This window comes from Arvicanthis niloticus, chromosome 11 (genome assembly GCF_011762505.2).
Source record: "Arvicanthis niloticus isolate mArvNil1 chromosome 11, mArvNil1.pat.X, whole genome shotgun sequence".
Taxonomy (NCBI): domain Eukaryota; kingdom Metazoa; phylum Chordata; class Mammalia; order Rodentia; family Muridae; genus Arvicanthis; species Arvicanthis niloticus.
The window spans coordinates 60,930,048-60,947,681 of record NC_047668.1 but is presented as its reverse complement, the minus strand read 5'-3'; the positions used below and the strand labels follow the sequence as shown (position 1 = coordinate 60,947,681).

General features: G+C 41.5%; 1 protein-coding gene across 5 annotated transcripts in view; it reads right to left on the bottom strand.

Moving 5' to 3' along the window:
• Ltbp1 (latent transforming growth factor beta binding protein 1) overlaps positions 1–17,634 on the bottom strand; it is a 381,523-nt gene that overhangs the window by 233,471 nt on the left and 130,418 nt on the right. For all 5 annotated transcript variants that reach the window (XM_076942288.1, XM_076942287.1, XM_076942286.1 and 2 more), the window contains exon 4: positions 2,462–2,631. In XM_076942288.1, coding sequence (XP_076798403.1) covers positions 2,462–2,631 — 170 coding nt within the window. The remainder of the gene's footprint in view (positions 1–2,461; positions 2,632–17,634) is intronic.

Below are 17,634 nucleotides of genomic sequence, written 5' to 3'. Positions count from 1 at the left end.
ATTCTCCTCCCCAGACCTTCCCTCCCTGTGTCCTTCAAACACTAGCCATCTCCTTTCTGCTTTTGTGTTACACCTGTCTATTGCCCACCAACCTCAACCCCTCTTTCCAATGGAGAAAAAAACATGAGCTCTTTTACCAACCTAAATAGGTCCACTAGTCCTAGTAGCTTGCCCCAAAGTCATGGCAACATGCTTGGGGAGGCACACACCCAAGATAAACCATGTCCTAGTGGCCTGATCTCTGTCCTTCGGAAGTTAGAATTATCTGCTTCTCTTTCACTGCCTACACTCAGCACATTGTGGAGTTGATCTGTTTGGATTTGATCTCTCCTAGGAAGCTGAGAATGAAGGTACTAAAGGACTCTCCTGTCCTGGGCTGTCCACTGCTAACCCTTCTCCATTCAGTCCCACACTGGATTCCCACCGTCCTCCAACCTGACACAGAGTAGGGGTATGAAGAAGCAGACACTTTCAGGTCCCTCCTACCTCTGCTCCTTTGCCCACATCAGTCTTCCTTCTAACCTTTCCCTCAAGTTCCTATTTCAGTATCCTTCACAGCCCTGTAAAATTACTTGTTTCCAGGGCTTTCCAGCTCGACCTCCAGCTCTCAATATAGTGTTAGCAACAGTAAAAATAGCCACATTTCCCTTCCTGCCTTTCAGATATGACTAATGTTTCAGTCCTTCCATAGCCCTTTTTTGATCCAGTTCCATCTTTTTTAGGGCTTCAGACAAGTACACCATCATTGAGGTCATGTGGTAGTCTACAATCCTTCACTAGCTCCCCACTATGTAGAAAATACATACAAGAAGCGGGGGACTTAAAAAAAATCTTTTCATTTTCCAGAAGACAGCTAAAGCAAAGATTTAGTTTAAATTCTTACAGAGGTAGAGACAGTATGTAAATCTTGTGTGTGTGTGTGTGTGTGTGTGTGTGTGTGTGTGTGTGAGAGAGAGAGAGAGAGAGAGAATTTCACTTGAATAAGAATTCATCAGTAACTAAGAGCACCATATCTCATCTTCTTCCCAGTGACCATCAAGCCATCTTTTCTTGACTTCTCCATCTAGCTGGGAATTTTCTTCTTCTATCAATAGGAACATAAAGTTTCAAAAATCCCCTTCTTATCGCTTCCAAACCTTAGAGAGCTTCTAGAAAGTGTTTATCTACGTGAGCTAATAACAATAAGCCCTTCCCTTAGTTCATTTTTAAAAGCAGGATGAGGACAACATGGCACACTTGGGAGATATTTCCCTTTAAGGAACACACCCCCCTGAAGACCTCAAAAGGCATTACGGAGCATGGTGATTACTGCTTCCTTTTGCGACTGACAAGGGACTATCTTGTCTGACAGGGAGATGATCCAGGTGGTTTCTACACCATTCCCTAAGGTCCTGCTTTGCTTTCATTATAATCCCAATAAAGCCACAACAAACTCTCGCTCTGGAGCTGGCCACCAGACTCAGAAGAGAGCTGTCTCAAAACATTAAGTGTAGACAAACAAATCTGCCACTTGATTTTCTATTGTAAAAAGGCAAGCGTCAGTCACTAGAGGGTTGCAACAGAAAGTGAGAGGTGAGGGCCAGCAGCAGAGCATCAAATCTGCAGCAGATTCCAACTTCTTAAGTGTTGAGCAGTAGAAAAGTTCTCTCAGGGCTATTTGCAGTATTCCTGCTAGCAACAGAGAGTCCTTTTCCACCTCACACTTGGCACGCTCCCTGATCAGTTATGGTGAAGGCAATCAGTCAACATGGACTAAAGCAGGAAGCTTCTGGAAGGAGAGGGGTGAGCCTAGTTCTCGCCTTTGAATGGTCTGTGCCTTGCTCCAGCGCATTCTCCGAGGATTCTGCCAGCAGACACTCTGTAATACCTAAACCACAAGTCATCACATTCCCTACCGGTCCAGCCAGGGCTTGTGTCCTTGAGCTTCTCACACAGGGAGATACCAACCAAGCTGGCCCCAGATACAATAGTCCTTTACAAATTCAGTCAAGTCTTCTTGCCATCTGCTAGGTAGACTGAAAACTAGGTAGACCTTTCAGCATAAAAATAGCTACCACAGGCGAACCTCAGAGAGGAATACAGGACAAATCAGGCTGTTCACAAGGAATGGATCTTGGCAGCTTAACTAAAGAAAACATTTTATCAATACAAACATGTCAGACATGCAGCTGTACCTAAAATTAGAGGGAACACGTCTCCCAGAAGAAGAAATCCTGCAGAAACAGAATCTCAGGCAAGTCACTCCAGATTTATTTCCAAAGTCCCGGAAAAATGTCTTTCCTCTGAATAAGGAAACCATGCTAAAAATCTGCTGTCTGGTTGTTTTAGGAACTAAAGAAGGTGTTTTAATGACTCTTGAATTTTATCTACTGTGACACATTACAACCATCTAAACCAAAGAAAATGTTTCCAAACTGCAAGTCTGTAACACAGGAAAATGGCTGTCTGAAAAGGTACTCACCCTGAAAGGGTGCTGTGACTTGCTCCTGCCCATATCTTAAAGAGAAAGAGCTTTCTGTGGACTGCTCTCCAGAGACCACCTTCTGGGCTGGGAAGTACTTGGGCTTGAGCACGTACTCCTGGGTCTGGCCATGTCGAATCATCACATTCTGGGAAGACAAGGGTGCCACTCTGGGAAGAAACAAAGAGAGGATAAGAAAATAAACACAGGGTTTTAAACATTAACATAAGAAGAGAACAAGAAATTAAACTTCGGAAGGAGCACCGGTACCACACACAGCTCATTTCTCTCACCATTTGTGGTACACAAGGAAGAAACCACTGGTTTACAAGTAGAACCATCCAGCATAAAGGGGACTCATCTGTTTAGTCAAAATTCACAGTGAGAAGTGGGTTTTATCAAAGACTTCAGAGCACAGCCATCTCAGGCTTCATGCAAAACATGGGGCATCCATTTCTCAGAAAAATGCAAAGACCCAGACATGACTAGGTGCACATACAAACAGATAAGAAGAAGGATAAAGCATGGAATCAGTTATAAGCACTGAGAGTCAGTGTGAGTCAGCAGGACTTCCCAAACTACCTAATTCTTGGAGCCTCAATTTCACATTCTCTATCAGAGGATCTCTACCACACTGGCCAAGAGAAAAAAATGCTCATAAAAATCAGAACACATTAAAGCAGAGGAGAAAAAAGAGTAAAAATAAGTTGTCATGGTGGTCCATGCTTTAATGTCAACATTTGGGGTGTAGAACCAAGGACATTTTGAGTTTGAGGGAAGCCTGGTAAGATGCTGACTTACAGACATCCATATATATTACATACACATACACATATATACATGCACGCATATATAATTCTTTCTGAAATATCTCCCCCCCGTGTGTGTGTGTGTGTGTGTGTGTGTGTGTGTGTGTGATGAAAATGCCTCAGTGAAACATCTATTTCATTTTATTCTGGATCTCACAATTATATAAGCATAACTATATAAATTATGTAAGTTAACACAGGTTAAGTGTTTTAAAATTACCATTTCCTATGAATGATAAGAATAATTAATCTTGGGCTAAGATCAATATGAAAAATAGAAAAAAGATAACATGGGCTTATTTTTATTTAATTATGTAGTATACAGTAGTACGGTATATGTATGTATTCTTGTGCATGTGTGTGTTTATGTAATATACAGTGTATGTATGTATCTGTGTGTATATGTTTATGGAGTATGCAGTATATGTATATATCTGTGTGCATGTATGTTTATGTAGCGTACTGCATATGTATGTATCCGTGTGTATTTATGTAGTGTACAGTATATGTGTGTGTCCATGTGTGGTGTGTACATATATGCCAGAGGTAGACGGCCGATGTCTTCTTCAATTTATTTCTACCTAACTGAACCCAGAACTCACTAATTCAGTGAGGCTGGCTATTCAACACTGCAGGATCCTCCTGCCTCTCCCTTCTAGGTGCTGGGATTACTGGCCTGTACTGCCACATTTGGCTCTTTACATAGCATAGCTATTGAGACTCAAATTCCAGACCTTATGCTTGCATGGCAAGTAGGTTACAGAATGAACCATCTCTCCCGTGCCCCACTCATTTTAGAACATGCAAGATTACAAGTGAAATGATTAGACTAATGAATACCACCACTAACAGCAAACAGCCTTTGAAATGGTACCTGCTTGCTTTTGAGTCAGTGTGTTCTTTATCAAAATAGTCAGAGAATCTCAAAAAAATGGACTCAAATTTATTCTTGTTGAGGCTAAAGAAGGAGTCATGAAGTGAAACAAAGCATTCTGAAGAGATTATGGACCAGAAGTGGTTGGATTGAGGGGTGCTGGTACCTTAGCATTCATGACTATAAACCCTGTGGTCTCAAAATGCCTAAAACTCCCATCTTGGGTCTGGATCTTCCCAGTTGTGGTACCACATGGGGCACTTCCTTTGACGCCAGACTAATGACTGTATCACTAAAAGCTTAAGGATTAACACTGTAAACCCTTCTGTTTTGATGATGTAAGTATTGTTTTTGAACTTAAAGTATGCTTGGGTGGGGAGTGCAAATAGCTGAACAAATACGGTGGTCACAAGTCTATTCTATCAGCCTCCTTCCCATCTTGGAAATGACTCTCTTTCTCTCTAAGCCATTCTACTCCCCTACACAAAAACACAGAACTAGCTCCTGTTTGAGACAAAAGGACCCAGAATTCTAGGAAACCTAGATGGCCACTATTCATTCCTGCCCTGGCCATCTACAGAAAGATAAGCCTTTGGGGTCTGCTTTTCAGGTAAACAACTCTTTCCTCTAAACCAGAAAATCAATCGTGGCAAGAAGTAAGTGGCAAGTATATGTACATGGGGCATCTTCTCCTCCATGTAACAGGTAAGAATCAAAGGAAAGAGAGCAAGCTGTACTAGAACTTGAAAACAACTCTCAGCCATCCCTAACTTAAGAAAACCCAGACTTCAATCTCACTATGGTGCTAGTGTGCCCAGTCACAGAACACTTCAAATCTGCAGCTAGGTATACCAGTTGTCCCATTCCTCTACCTTGTCTGCTTTGAACCACTTACAACACACAGACCCTGTAGTCAGTAACTGTCACATGAACTCATCACAGCCCCCATCAAGACAATAATGAGAATATTGGCAGACACTGTCTGGGACAAGCAGGGTAAACTTCCCCATCACTCAGTCCACAGACACTTCTGAGAGATAACAGCCACTCTTTCTCTCCCAGGATCAGAGTCCAGCTTTGCCAACTCCAGCAGCTTCACTGGCAGTTCCACCGCAGCCCCCTCTTGGCCTTACTAATACACATCCTCTTTCATGCTTCTACTTTTCCTTTGCTTTCACCCAACCACATCAGAAAAAAAGAAAAATTTTAGTTGATTTTTAATTATTTAAATTTATTCTCCCCCCCCCCCCACTTCCAGGATCATGGAAAGCTTAGCCATGAGGAAGGAACACCAGTTTTAGTCACATCATTGTAAATGCAATTTTCTAGAAAGGAGTTGCAAAATTTTGAAGAGAAAATTTAAAAGAATCAAAACCATAGGAATTCTGGTTCAAAATAAAAAAGTGCACACTCATTAATCTCCTTCCATCCATTCTCCCTCACAATTACAGATAAGGGGGAAATTATAAATTCCAAAATACAACCACACTGGTAGCTTCAAATATTTAATACTCCAAGGCCCCAGTATTCATCCACTAGAGAATCTCCTCATTCTACTTATTCTATAAGATAGTGCCTTAATCTTGTACACCCCACCCAAACCAAAAGAACTGGCATTGCTGGAGCCCTCAGGGCCCTGTGCTCCAGCTTCCATTCCATTAGCACTTGTGCCATCCAGCTATCATATTTTTATTACCCATTAATAAACATTAAGATGCATTTAAGTATATTTGTAAGATAGTCAATAGTCAAGGTATAATGGAAAATACTGACTGTTACAAGGTAGGGGAAGCTATGCCTTTCAAGTTAAAAAAGAAGTGTTCTTCTTTTACCTCAACCTCAAATAAGCAGCATGTTTTACCTAAAGATGTAGCATGTGTCTCCACTTATGCTGGATTTCACAAAATACAGGCAAACTCAGTGACACAAACAAGAACTGTGAAGGATATTCTGACTTTTTTTCCCTCTCTATGTATTTCTTTAGCAGTCCTGGGATATTTCGTTGGTGACAGTTCATGGAACATAACCTGAGACATAAGGACATTGGTGAGGAATCCCTGTGAGACTTCAAGCACAGAGGAAGAAAATATGACTGAGAAGAAGAGAAGCCATTCAAATTGGTATCAGGAGCATTGACCTTCAAGAGACACAGAGAGAAGGAATAAAGTAAACACCTCATGGGGCTCAGTGCTGAGAGGTCATCCACAGACAAGTATTACAAATATGCAATTGCAAAAGAGTACAAAAATATTAGTCTCCAATGTTGCACCACCAATCCGGGTGATACAAAAGGTCCAGAATTGACTGCAGGGAGCTGGAAAACTCTGAAAGAGGAAGAATGAAAGCAGAGGCCCCCATCTTTCCCAATCGAGGGCCATGAGATAACATTAATGAACATGACTTTGACAGAAGACATCAATAGAAGAACAAGAAATCAAGGCTGAAGTGCACTGTTTGTATCGACAGAGACAGGAGGCCAATACATACAAAATAGCAGCTTTGGGAGGAAGGCAGGCAAAATCTTCACTCACTGTGACCTTCTTAGTAGTTAGGCAACATTCACAGCAAACACATCGAGAAGGAGCCACATGAAGGCAACTACCAGCAAGAGGCGGGGACCAAAGCGAAAGAAGTCCGTGAACGCTTGAAGCTGTAAAGACGTTACCTGGAAGAGTGTTTCTAGTTCAAGGCAAAAGGGAAAAGTAGGAGCAAAGAGGTAAGCTGGATTAAAGCTGCTAGGAAGAGGGGCTGGTCTGTGGAGAAGAAGGCTACTTTAGTCTCACAGACAGAAACATGCAGGAGATGTCCAGGAAGCAGTCGGGGAAAGCCTCCACATGGTGTTCTTAAGGAGCAAGCACCCTCAAAAAGCAAAACTGTTAAAAAGAAATAAAATTAAAAATGAACCAGAGAGAGGATGAGCCAAGAAAGGGGCTGAGGCCACACCTGATGAGCTAAGCTTAGTTCTCAGGTGAAGGCAGAGAAACCAACTTCTGCAAGTTGTCCTTTGACCTCCATACCCATGCTATGGCATGCCTTTTGCACACATATACTACAATAAATATGAAAAGATTTTTTTATTATTTGGTTAAAAGGCACAGAGCCAAACAGTCTTAGAAGATAGCCATATTTAATTGTGTAGATATCCCATGAGAACAGGGATTTATATTAAAAATTAGTCTTTTGTTGGTTTGTTTGAGACAGAGCCACTCTACATAGTTCTGGCTGTCCTGGAACTCTGTGACTCGCAGAGATCCATTTGTCTGTGCTGAGAGTAATAGCATAGTTCATACAGGTTACATACAACCAACACCCTTTCTTAAATGTCTTGTCAATAAGTAGAAAGTTTTGGCAACTTATTTTGTAGAAAACAATTTTTTCACAATTAAGATTTGTTTTATTTTCTCTCTTTAATTGAAATTTTGTTCTCTTGTAATACATGTTGATCACATTCTTTTCCTTCCCAGATCCTCCCTACCTGCCTATTTACCCAATATCATCTTCATTCTCTCATTCTCTCTCTCTCTCATTCTCTCTCTCTCATTCTATCTATCTATCTATCTATCTATCTATTCATCTATCTGTCACTCAAGAAAAATCAAAGTCAGAACAACAACCAAAAAAACCAAAAAGACAAACAAACAAATAAAAACAAGACAAAACAAAACAGTACAGAAAAAGTAAAACATAGAGTCTGCTTTGTGTTGCCCAGCTACTCCTGGGTAGAAAACCTTTCTTGGGCATGTGGTTGACATATCCAGTGACATTCAATTGAAGATAACTGATTTTTTCCCTTTGCCACTGGCATCAGTTGCAAAGAGCTTCTTGGTTAGGGGTGAGACTTTGTGTCAACCTCCTCCCTTCAGTGCTGGGATTTTCTCTGACTTAGACCTGTATCCCAGCAGCACAGACATTGACTGTGGTAGCACATACCCATCTAGTTCCTCAGGTGGGAAGTGAAGAAAAGAGTACAAGTTCAGGGCCATCCTCTGCTACATAATGAGTTCAAGGCCAACCTTGGCTATGTGAGACCCAGTCACTAACAGTTTTGAGGAGGGCAAATCTCACTTGGTTGGCAGCCTAACTTCTCTGCTCATTGACATACAGTTAAGGATGGTGGGTATCTTCATGTCCTCTGAAAGAATACAAGACTCATATTTAAGAAAACAGCTCCTCCCACAGAGTCTGTGGTCTATTTAGTCTCAGACCTATCTAGTCTCTTCCACCCACACCTTCTGGATTTACAATTATGTACAAAAACACTCAGCTTCTTCTGTGCTGGGATTCGAACCCAGGGCCTCATGCATGGTATTCAAGCACTCTACCAACTGAGCCACATCTCTATTCTCTTAGTTTTGTAGTGAGCTTGAGAATTATTGTTTATGGAACTGAGAATAAGTCAACACTCATTTAAATGATGATGATAATAATAGAGATAGATAGATAGATAAATAGATAGATAGATAGATAGATGTACAGACAGACAGATAGATAGGACATAAAGAGAACAGATAGAGGATCAGAAGAGATTAAAAATCAAGTAGTACAGGTCTAGAAATGTTAAACAATAGGGTTTAAAAATAGAAGGAAGAAAGGATTATTTACAAATTGCTGCAAAGAATCGGGATACACAGAATTAGCAAAGGCCATTGGGTTTGGTAGCAGGTCACTGGCCACACAGACAGTATGGCTGCAGTACCAGAAGGGGATAGGAGGAATGGAGGGAATACCAGTAGGAAAAAAAAAAGGAGCAGAAAGGGGAAGGAGACAGTGGGAGTAGGGGATAGTGGGCCGCTCAGATCCGCATCTATGGAAACCTCTGTGTCTTTGTAAACATGGGGCAAACAATTGAACATAACTGCTCTCTTCAGAAGAAAGGATTAGTCACACACTGTTTACACTGCTGTCTTCCTAGTGGCAAGTTTTGGTGCAGGGATTAACTAAACTTTTCCGTATTTCTAACTAAAGCCATTATTTGACCGGTGAGAGGGTAGGAGGATCTGGCAAAAGATGCAGCACTTTCCACTTCAGACAAGGAGTCTGGGCCTCACACAAGGCCTCACCCCCAGCCAGCCATAAAATGTTTCCCACAAAAGGTCTGTCTGATACTCTCTGACCCTTTCGCCTATGGAGAGCATCCTGGAGTTTGTAAGCAGCTGGGAGAAAAAGCAGACAAGGGATAAGTGAGAGAGGGCGAAGGCTCAAGAAGTCAGTTCAGATCCCTCAGGCTGGTGTCTGATTACAGACTCCAAGTCATCATGGGGGCCTGTTGCCTTCAAGTTTCCAGCAAGTGTGGGTGATTGCTACTCCGGGAGAAGAGAAGACACTAGAACAAAGAGAGAATGTCAGCAATGGCTTAAGGGATGAGCTTTCTTAGGGAGTACTCAAGGAGAGTCAGAGGTGATGCAAACCACTGAGGAGATACCCATAACTGGCGTCACCCATAAACACATGGAAAGTGCGAAGGGGTCCATGGTCTGTGACCTCATTCATACAGAATCACCTATTGGACCCAAATAGGTAAGAAGCCAGGGGCTATTTTTGAAGAGACTAAAGGACAATATGAAACATACTGATTGTACCAGAAAAACAAAACATAAAAACACCATGAAGGTAACATGAACCAAAGACTCAGGGAAAGCAGAAGGCTGCTGACCACACCAACAACATAAATGTAGGAACGATCCAGCAAAAAATCTTATGGGAGACTTCAGCTGAGAAGAAAGAGACAAATTAGAAAATAAAAGCCTGCCCATACCTCCTGAATGCTGGAACCAAAGGCAGGTGTGCACCACCATGCCTGGGTCTGGTGGCGGTGGCAGTGGCAGTGGCGGTGGCAGTGGCGGTGGCTGTACTATGGAGAACACGCTATAGAAAGCAGGAAGGGACAGGTGAAACGGTCCCCTGGATAAAGGCACTTATTACCAGACCTGACTACCTGAGTTCAAGACCCCAGGACCCACATGAGAAAAGGAAAGAACCAACTCCTGCAAGATGTCCTCTGACCTCTGCACACACTCCGTGGCACATGCAAATACAAGCACACACACACACACACATTCATAATAAGCGAATATGTAGTCTTTGAAAGATTCCAGGGAGTACAGCCCCTTCTTTGGAAGCTAAACCATCAATAGCTTGTGTAGAGATCATGTCATAGTACTTCCTTTTCTATAAGTGCTTGAAAAACACAAAAGTTCTGAACAATCCAGTGTAAAGTCAGAGGCTACCATGCAAAGACAGTAATTAGGACCAAACCATTTACTACCTGCAAAAGAGTCATCAAAACACTGGAACAAGCAGGGTGACCAGGAAAGGGTGTGACAGGTCATCAGAACTGACAGACCTGGAGAGTCCACACTCAGAGCAAGAGAGTTGATTTCAGAGCTGACACTCTTACCAAGGGCCAATTAGGCTTGACCCATAAGGGAAGGGGTTAACTCATCAAGACAACACAGCAACCATACATGTTGGGCCCTGAATGGCAGGACATCAAAATACAAGTCAGAAAAAAAAAAAAAAAAACAGTCTAAAAGCTGCAGTTTTTAGACACACGTTTATAGACAGGAGCATGTAGGAAATCCAGGATAAAAGACTCCAGCAGCAGCATCAACCAGCTCTAGCAGGTCACCATTTACACAACACCATACGCACTTAGAGCAGAATAGACTGTCTTCAAACGTATGCAGCATGTTGACCAAGACAGACCATATCCTAAGGCATATCTTAAGTTCTGATAAATTTTAAAAGATTTGCATCTTACAAAATTTCTCATTTTAGCCGCAATGGACTTGAGCCGGAAATGGATAGTTAAAAGCCCTGTGAAACACACGAAAGACTCGAGATTAAAACACCCAAAAGACCCGAGACTAAAACACCCGAAAGACCTGAGACTAAAACACCCGAAAGACTTGAGACTAAGCATTTTACAGCATAGTACAATTGTGCTGAACAGTTTTATGTTAACTTGACACACATCTGAGAGAAGAGAACTTCAATAAAAAAAAAAAAAAAGCCTCCCTAAGATCCAGCTGTAGCACATTAGTGACTGATAAGGAAGGACTCAGCCCATTGTGGGTGCTGCCATCCCTGGGCTGATGGTCCTGGGTTCTATAAGAAGGCAGGCTGAGCAAGCCAGTAAGCAGCCCTCCTCCATGGCCTCTACATCAGCTCCTGCCTTCAGGTTCCTGCCCTGCTTGAGTTCCTGTCCTGGCTTCCTTCAATAATAGTCTGCAATGTGGAAGTGCGAGCTGAGTACGCCCTCTCCTCCTAGATTTGCTTTCGGTTGTTAGTGTTCATCACAGCAATAATAACCCTAACAAAGACAACAACCAATGAACCAGATGGGGTAAAAGGATCACAGTGGGAATTATTCTTAGCTAAGAGAAAATTGAAATACAGCATGTTTACATCATGGAATGCTACAAAATCAATTATCAAGATATAAATTCATAGTGCTGACTACATAGGAAAGGATAGAGGTTTTATCTGACTGCTGCCTGTTGCCACATAATGAGTGAAAGTGAAAGCAAAATCCAAAAGGGGTAAAATAAATAAATAAATAAATAAATAGAAAGAAAGAAAACAATGGCACAGAGACAAAAACAAAACCAAAAAAAAGTCCAAGCAAAACAGAAACAAAAAATGAAAAACAATGAGACCAAGCGCAATCTCTAACTGTACTGATATAAATAAATAAATAAGAGAAGAGTCATCATTGGAGGCCATGAGGATCAAAGATCTGAGTCAGTTGGAAGTCAGACCATTAGTCAAAAATGAAAAACCTTAAGCATAAGAAGAATACACTAGGTTTCTTTTTTTTTAAAAACACATTTACATCTATCCATTCATTTGAAAAAATAGTAACTCTGGAAAATATCCATAATTTATTTAAATTGGTCAATAAAAGGAAAAACTCTGTCACCCTCTGTGATAGTGGATTTTTTTTGTCAACTCAGACAAGATTTGAGAGTAACGGTAACATTGAAATTGGTGTGTTCTGAATAAGAACACCCTCCATATGTGTAGGCTAAAGAGGCCTAAGTAGGATCCGTGTGCCTCAACAATTTCTGCCTCTGCTCCTCGATCCAACAGCCTGGATTCCACATCACCAAATCCCTTAAGTCTCCGTGTCATGTCTTCACATCTAAAGTGGGGGCTTTGACACGGCTGCCAAGGCTCCTCAGTGCATGAAGAACTCTAAAGCCAGTCTCCAACTACACTACCAGAATATTTTCTGGGGTGGGGGGAGCAGTTTTAGGATAACAATCATGGAGACATCTGCTCAGAGTGAGACGAGAATCTCTCCACTTTTATTTTCCTAAATTCAAGCTAAATAAAATAAACAATGGGGCGGGAGACAGTTCTTCCGATATTTTTAAGATGAAGTCAATAAAGTCTATTTTCCCCAAATGGCCTTGTTTTTTTTCTACTACAATTGCTGTGAAAGTAGGCCACCTAGGTAATAAATATTGAAAGCATTGAACCAAATTCAAACATCTGGTACAACCCTCTTTCAGGGTTTTATCCAGCTCAGAGAAAATTCCCGCTGCTGTACAGGATCTGTAAGACCAGGCCACACTTCCTAATGTCTGTACACCTGGGAAAAATTAATGTGTATAGCAGGGGGTGTGGAGGGGACACACATTGAAATAATGTCTAGAGTTAGATGAGTACAAAGCTGTATGAGCAGCAAGATCTAATCAAGGAAATCCCCACCCCCTACACACACACACACACACACACACACACAAGATCTTCCTGTAGTGATCAGTATGCTCCTAATTTAAGCACCAGTGTAGTCTGTTCATAGGACTAAGGGAAGGTAGTAGTACCTCCCCAGTGTTTGCTTGCTCTCTCTCTCTCTCTCTCTCTCTCTCTCTCTCTCTCTCTCTCTCTCTCTCTCACACACACACACACACACACACACTACACTAAAGAGTCTTCCTGAGGTACTACTCCTTACTCTATTTGGCATTAGAATTCCCAAATAAATTATCCAAATTTGTCTGTAAGAAAACTCACAGAATTAACAAGAAAGGGAGCTTATTATTCATACTAAAAAAGTAAAAGGCACCATAAAGGTTACAACTAAATGATAGACTAGGAAGAAAGAGGACATGTAATGAAAAATCAGAGCAATACAGATGTCCCTTATAAACACATGACAAAACTAATTAGTAACCCAATGGGGACATAGGAAAACGAGGCAAATGCCATGAGTACACCATCACTGAACAGCAACCCCATGGCCGTGGTGTGTGAATGGATGCAAGGCCTCCAGAGTTCTCAGCAAGACAATTCACCATGATTGTTTTGGATCCACTGTGCTAAATTTTTCAAATTTGCAAAATCTGAAGGAAAAACAAATGACTCCTGTAGCTGGGGGGGGAGGGGGGAGATGGGGGGATGGGGGGAGGGGACACCTGACAGGGCAAGCTTGAGGAGTGGAGTTCAGATCCCCAAGAAACCCAAGTTAACAAGCCAGGTGGGCTTGGAGACCCATGTCTTATTCCAACCCCAGATGGGGAGCCTGGGAATCTTCAGGGGAAGGTGGCTAGCAAGAGTAGTCATATCAGCTAGCTCTGAGTTTCACTGAGAGACCCTGCCTCAATGAACAAGGTGAAAGAGTTATTGAGAATGACTCTTGTCATCACCTTCAGACCTCACATACACACATACCAGCACACAGACCTAATCACAAGTGTGCATACATATGCACTCCACACACACAGAGATGGAGAGAGGGAGAGGGAGGGGGAGGGGGAGAGGGAGGGGGAGGGGAGGGGGAGGGGAGAGGGAGGGGGAGAGGGAGAAGGAATTCCTGGTAAAAACATGAACTATGACAGTCTGGAAAATGAAATCAAAGACATATTCCTTATAGCTTACTTTCAATGAAAGCCGAAATTATACAAATACAAACTAAAAATGTTTGTCAGAACACTGCTTGTACTCACCACAAAAAAACAAATCACCACAAAATTTAAAAATGCCCATTAGCACAAGTGTTGTTCAATAAACCAGTGCTTGTAACATAAGGTACCATAAAATGATTAAAAAACAATTAATATCAATATTATAGAGGAATTTCTGGGGCTTACTTTACTTGAGAAGAAATCAAGATATAGAAACACTTATATTCCATTTCCTCATTTTTTATTACACAATTCAAGATATGAAACATGATTACAATACCTCATACGCACAATTCACATTCCCCACCTTCAGTTACATTTTGTCAATTTTGGCCTAAAAAGGTTATATTAACAAACAAAAACTTAAAAGTTTTATAAGTGTCTATTACAGCATGTTGATGTTACTTCTATAACGGTTAACCTTGACTGACAATCTGACTAGCTTTGATGTTGCCTCTAGGCAAATCTGTGAAGGAGTCTGCAGGTTTAACTGAAGAGAGGAGACCCACCTTCAATGGGCAGCACCATCCTAGAGGCTAGGGTCCTGACTGAACAAAGGAGGAAAGGGAGAAAATGTTCTAGGCACCAACATTCATCTCTTTGCTATGTGACCAAATGCCTCAAACTCCCACTGCCATCCCTTCTCCACCATGATAGACGTATCCCTTAAAACCAGAAGCCAAAGTAAACCCTTGCTTGCTTGTTTGCTGGCTGGCTGGCTGGCTGGCTTGAATTGCTTTTGTCAAGTCTATTTGCCACAAAAGATAGCTAATACAACTATTCTAATTGGGGTTGTTTTTTTTTTTTTTTGCCTCTTACCATGCTTAATTTATAAAATAAATGTTATCATGGGATGTACCTATAGCAAAAATTAATATGCATAAAGTTTCATACTATTCACTACTTAGGCACCAAACTAGTAATCTTGGACCATATCCTCTCAAGCAAGTGGAGCCTGTTGTAAACAGAAAGCAGGAAAGTGCTGGAGGTCAGTAGTAGAGAGCTTACCTCAACTGGAGAGAGAGAAAAAAATTACCATATTATTAAGATCAATTATCTCTGACTACAAATGGAATAAGGTGAGAAGAAGGAGCTAGGAACAAATCAAATTGGGGCCAGCAAGAGGGCTCCCCAGATATATTCATTTGTTGCCAAGTCTGACAATTTGAGTTCGAGTCCCAGGACCCACTTAGTGGAACCAATTCCCACAAGTTGTCCTCTGTCCTCCACACATGCACCACAGAAATCATGAATATACAGAAACACACACACACATAATAAAGAAAATAAAAAGCAACAAAAATCAGCAGAAGGCATAGTGGTGAACAGCACTTTGGAGGCAGAGGCAAAATTTCTGAGAGCTGAAGCCCAGCTTGGTCTACACACACAGAGAGTCCCAGGCCCGTCAAGACTGAAATAATGAGACCCTATCTTTTTTTAAACAATGAATTTTAAAGATGACTATGCTTTTATAAAGCACACTATTCTAATTGTCTTAAATACACAGATAACTGGAAACAAAAATATCATTCCAGGGTATTCCTCTTGAGTGTCAGTACAATGGCCATGAGACGAAGTGCCAGACACGGAGGGAATCATACTTATTGCTACGATCTAAGAAAAAACACTGTGACCAGAATACCTTTGATGGAGCACCTCACGGTGCTTTCCTTCCACCTTGCTCAGGGCCTGCTGAGCTTCTCCTGTCTACACAACTCGACCTCACACCTTATCTAGGCAACTGTTGTTGGTCATCACATCATCAGGCTGACTTCCTGCCACTTTCTCTTCTTGCTTCTGAGACCACAATTGCACACACACTGTTACACAGCATTATCCCCCTAGCGTGGGGAGCCCGATATTTTAAATAACCTTTCTCTTCTTTGATTCCTATGTTACATAATCAAAAGTTCACTTATCCCTTCTTGTCTTCATTTATGTTCTCAGTTTTTCTATTAAAATTCTCCACTTACCTCTTTATAAAGACTACACTTCTTTCTTTTAAGTGCTTGGTCCTATTTATAACAGTGGCCGTTCTATGCTGACTTCAACATACCCTGTATCTTAGGCCTGTTTTCTATGAACTGATTTATCACTTACAAGGGACCAGTTCTTCCCATGGTTGTTCTGCTGTCTGGGATGCCATGAATATCACACTGTGGAGTCTCTGGATATCCTTCTGAGGGTTGTTTTTTGTTCTGGGGACCACACAGTTGTGTGGCTTGACTTCAACTCTGAATTGTTACCCTGTGGTATATTTGATCAGGTCTCTCAGTTTGTGACCTGTGATTTCTCTATTGGGACTGCAGAATTCCCCCAGGGACCAGCAAAGAATCTGAATAGAGTGTATACATGGACATTTGGGGTCTCTTTCTCTGCAAGGTTGAATCCCTTCCACTTCTTGGCTTTGGTTGCTTTCCAATGTCTTTGTGATATTTTGTCCATATTTTATATGGACAAATAATAAGAAACTCCTACTTATATTTTGAAGCATATTTCACCCCAGATCTATATCAGTTTACTTAATTACAGTTTCATTTCAAAGAAGCATGGAATGGAAACATTCCTTGTTAATTTCTAAGTAACTAGGTTACCTAAGGAGTAGTTTTCAGTCTCATAGCAACTTTTTCCTTATACTATGACAAAAATATATGGTACAAAATTGGAAATGTTTCCACCTTAAGCATGTTTACATTTGGTAATGGAAATATTTAAGTGGGGGAAAAAATCTGCTCTCTTTAGAGGAATGGGTAAGTGTATTTGTTTTTCACTTAGAAGATGGCATTACCTCACACGTTAACTCAGAAATCCATGGGGTTTGTAACCTCATGAAAACAGCATATTGGCCAGTGCCAAATGGGATGGATCACATGTTTGGTAGGTGGAGAATCTGTGGGCTCTAACTCAGGAAGAAATAAAGCAACTTCACCTTGTGGTGTTCACTCAAAATGGACTGACACCCAATTACAGTAAATGGCCTCATGCAATTCCCCCAGACTTCATGTGCAGTTTGTGGGATAATGGTCAGGTGTCCTACAGTCCTTCAGAGAGGTTCATCAGTGAAAAGCAACGCCTGGGAACTTAGGCTATCACAGGGTCCAGCCATTTCATTCTAAAGATGAAGGAAGAAACTTAGGAGCAGAGACGTGAAGTAAGTTACCAATTTAAAAGAAAGGGAAGTAACTGTTAATAACAGCAAAAACGGCCCCAGGGCGCATAGCTTCCACCAGGCCTCATAGATCCAGAAGGGCTTCAGAAAAGTACATTTTCCATTTTCTTAAAACGTATCTGAGGCGAAGCCTTAAGGAAAGAAGGATGCTCAACCAGACAGTAACAATATAACTCTTAAATCCTCATTCTCTCACTCTCTGGGGATGACTAACATTAATTAGCTCTATTACATCATCAACAAAGAGATGGGGGGGGACTTGTTTTCAAACGTGTTGTTTGGTGGGATGATTAACCAAGTTATTGCAAATGGCTTGCAGATGTGGGGAACCATGGTAGCTCATGAACATGAGGATCCAGCTACCTCCTATGAGATCACATTTGCCTCCTAACAGTCTCCTCTAACCCACT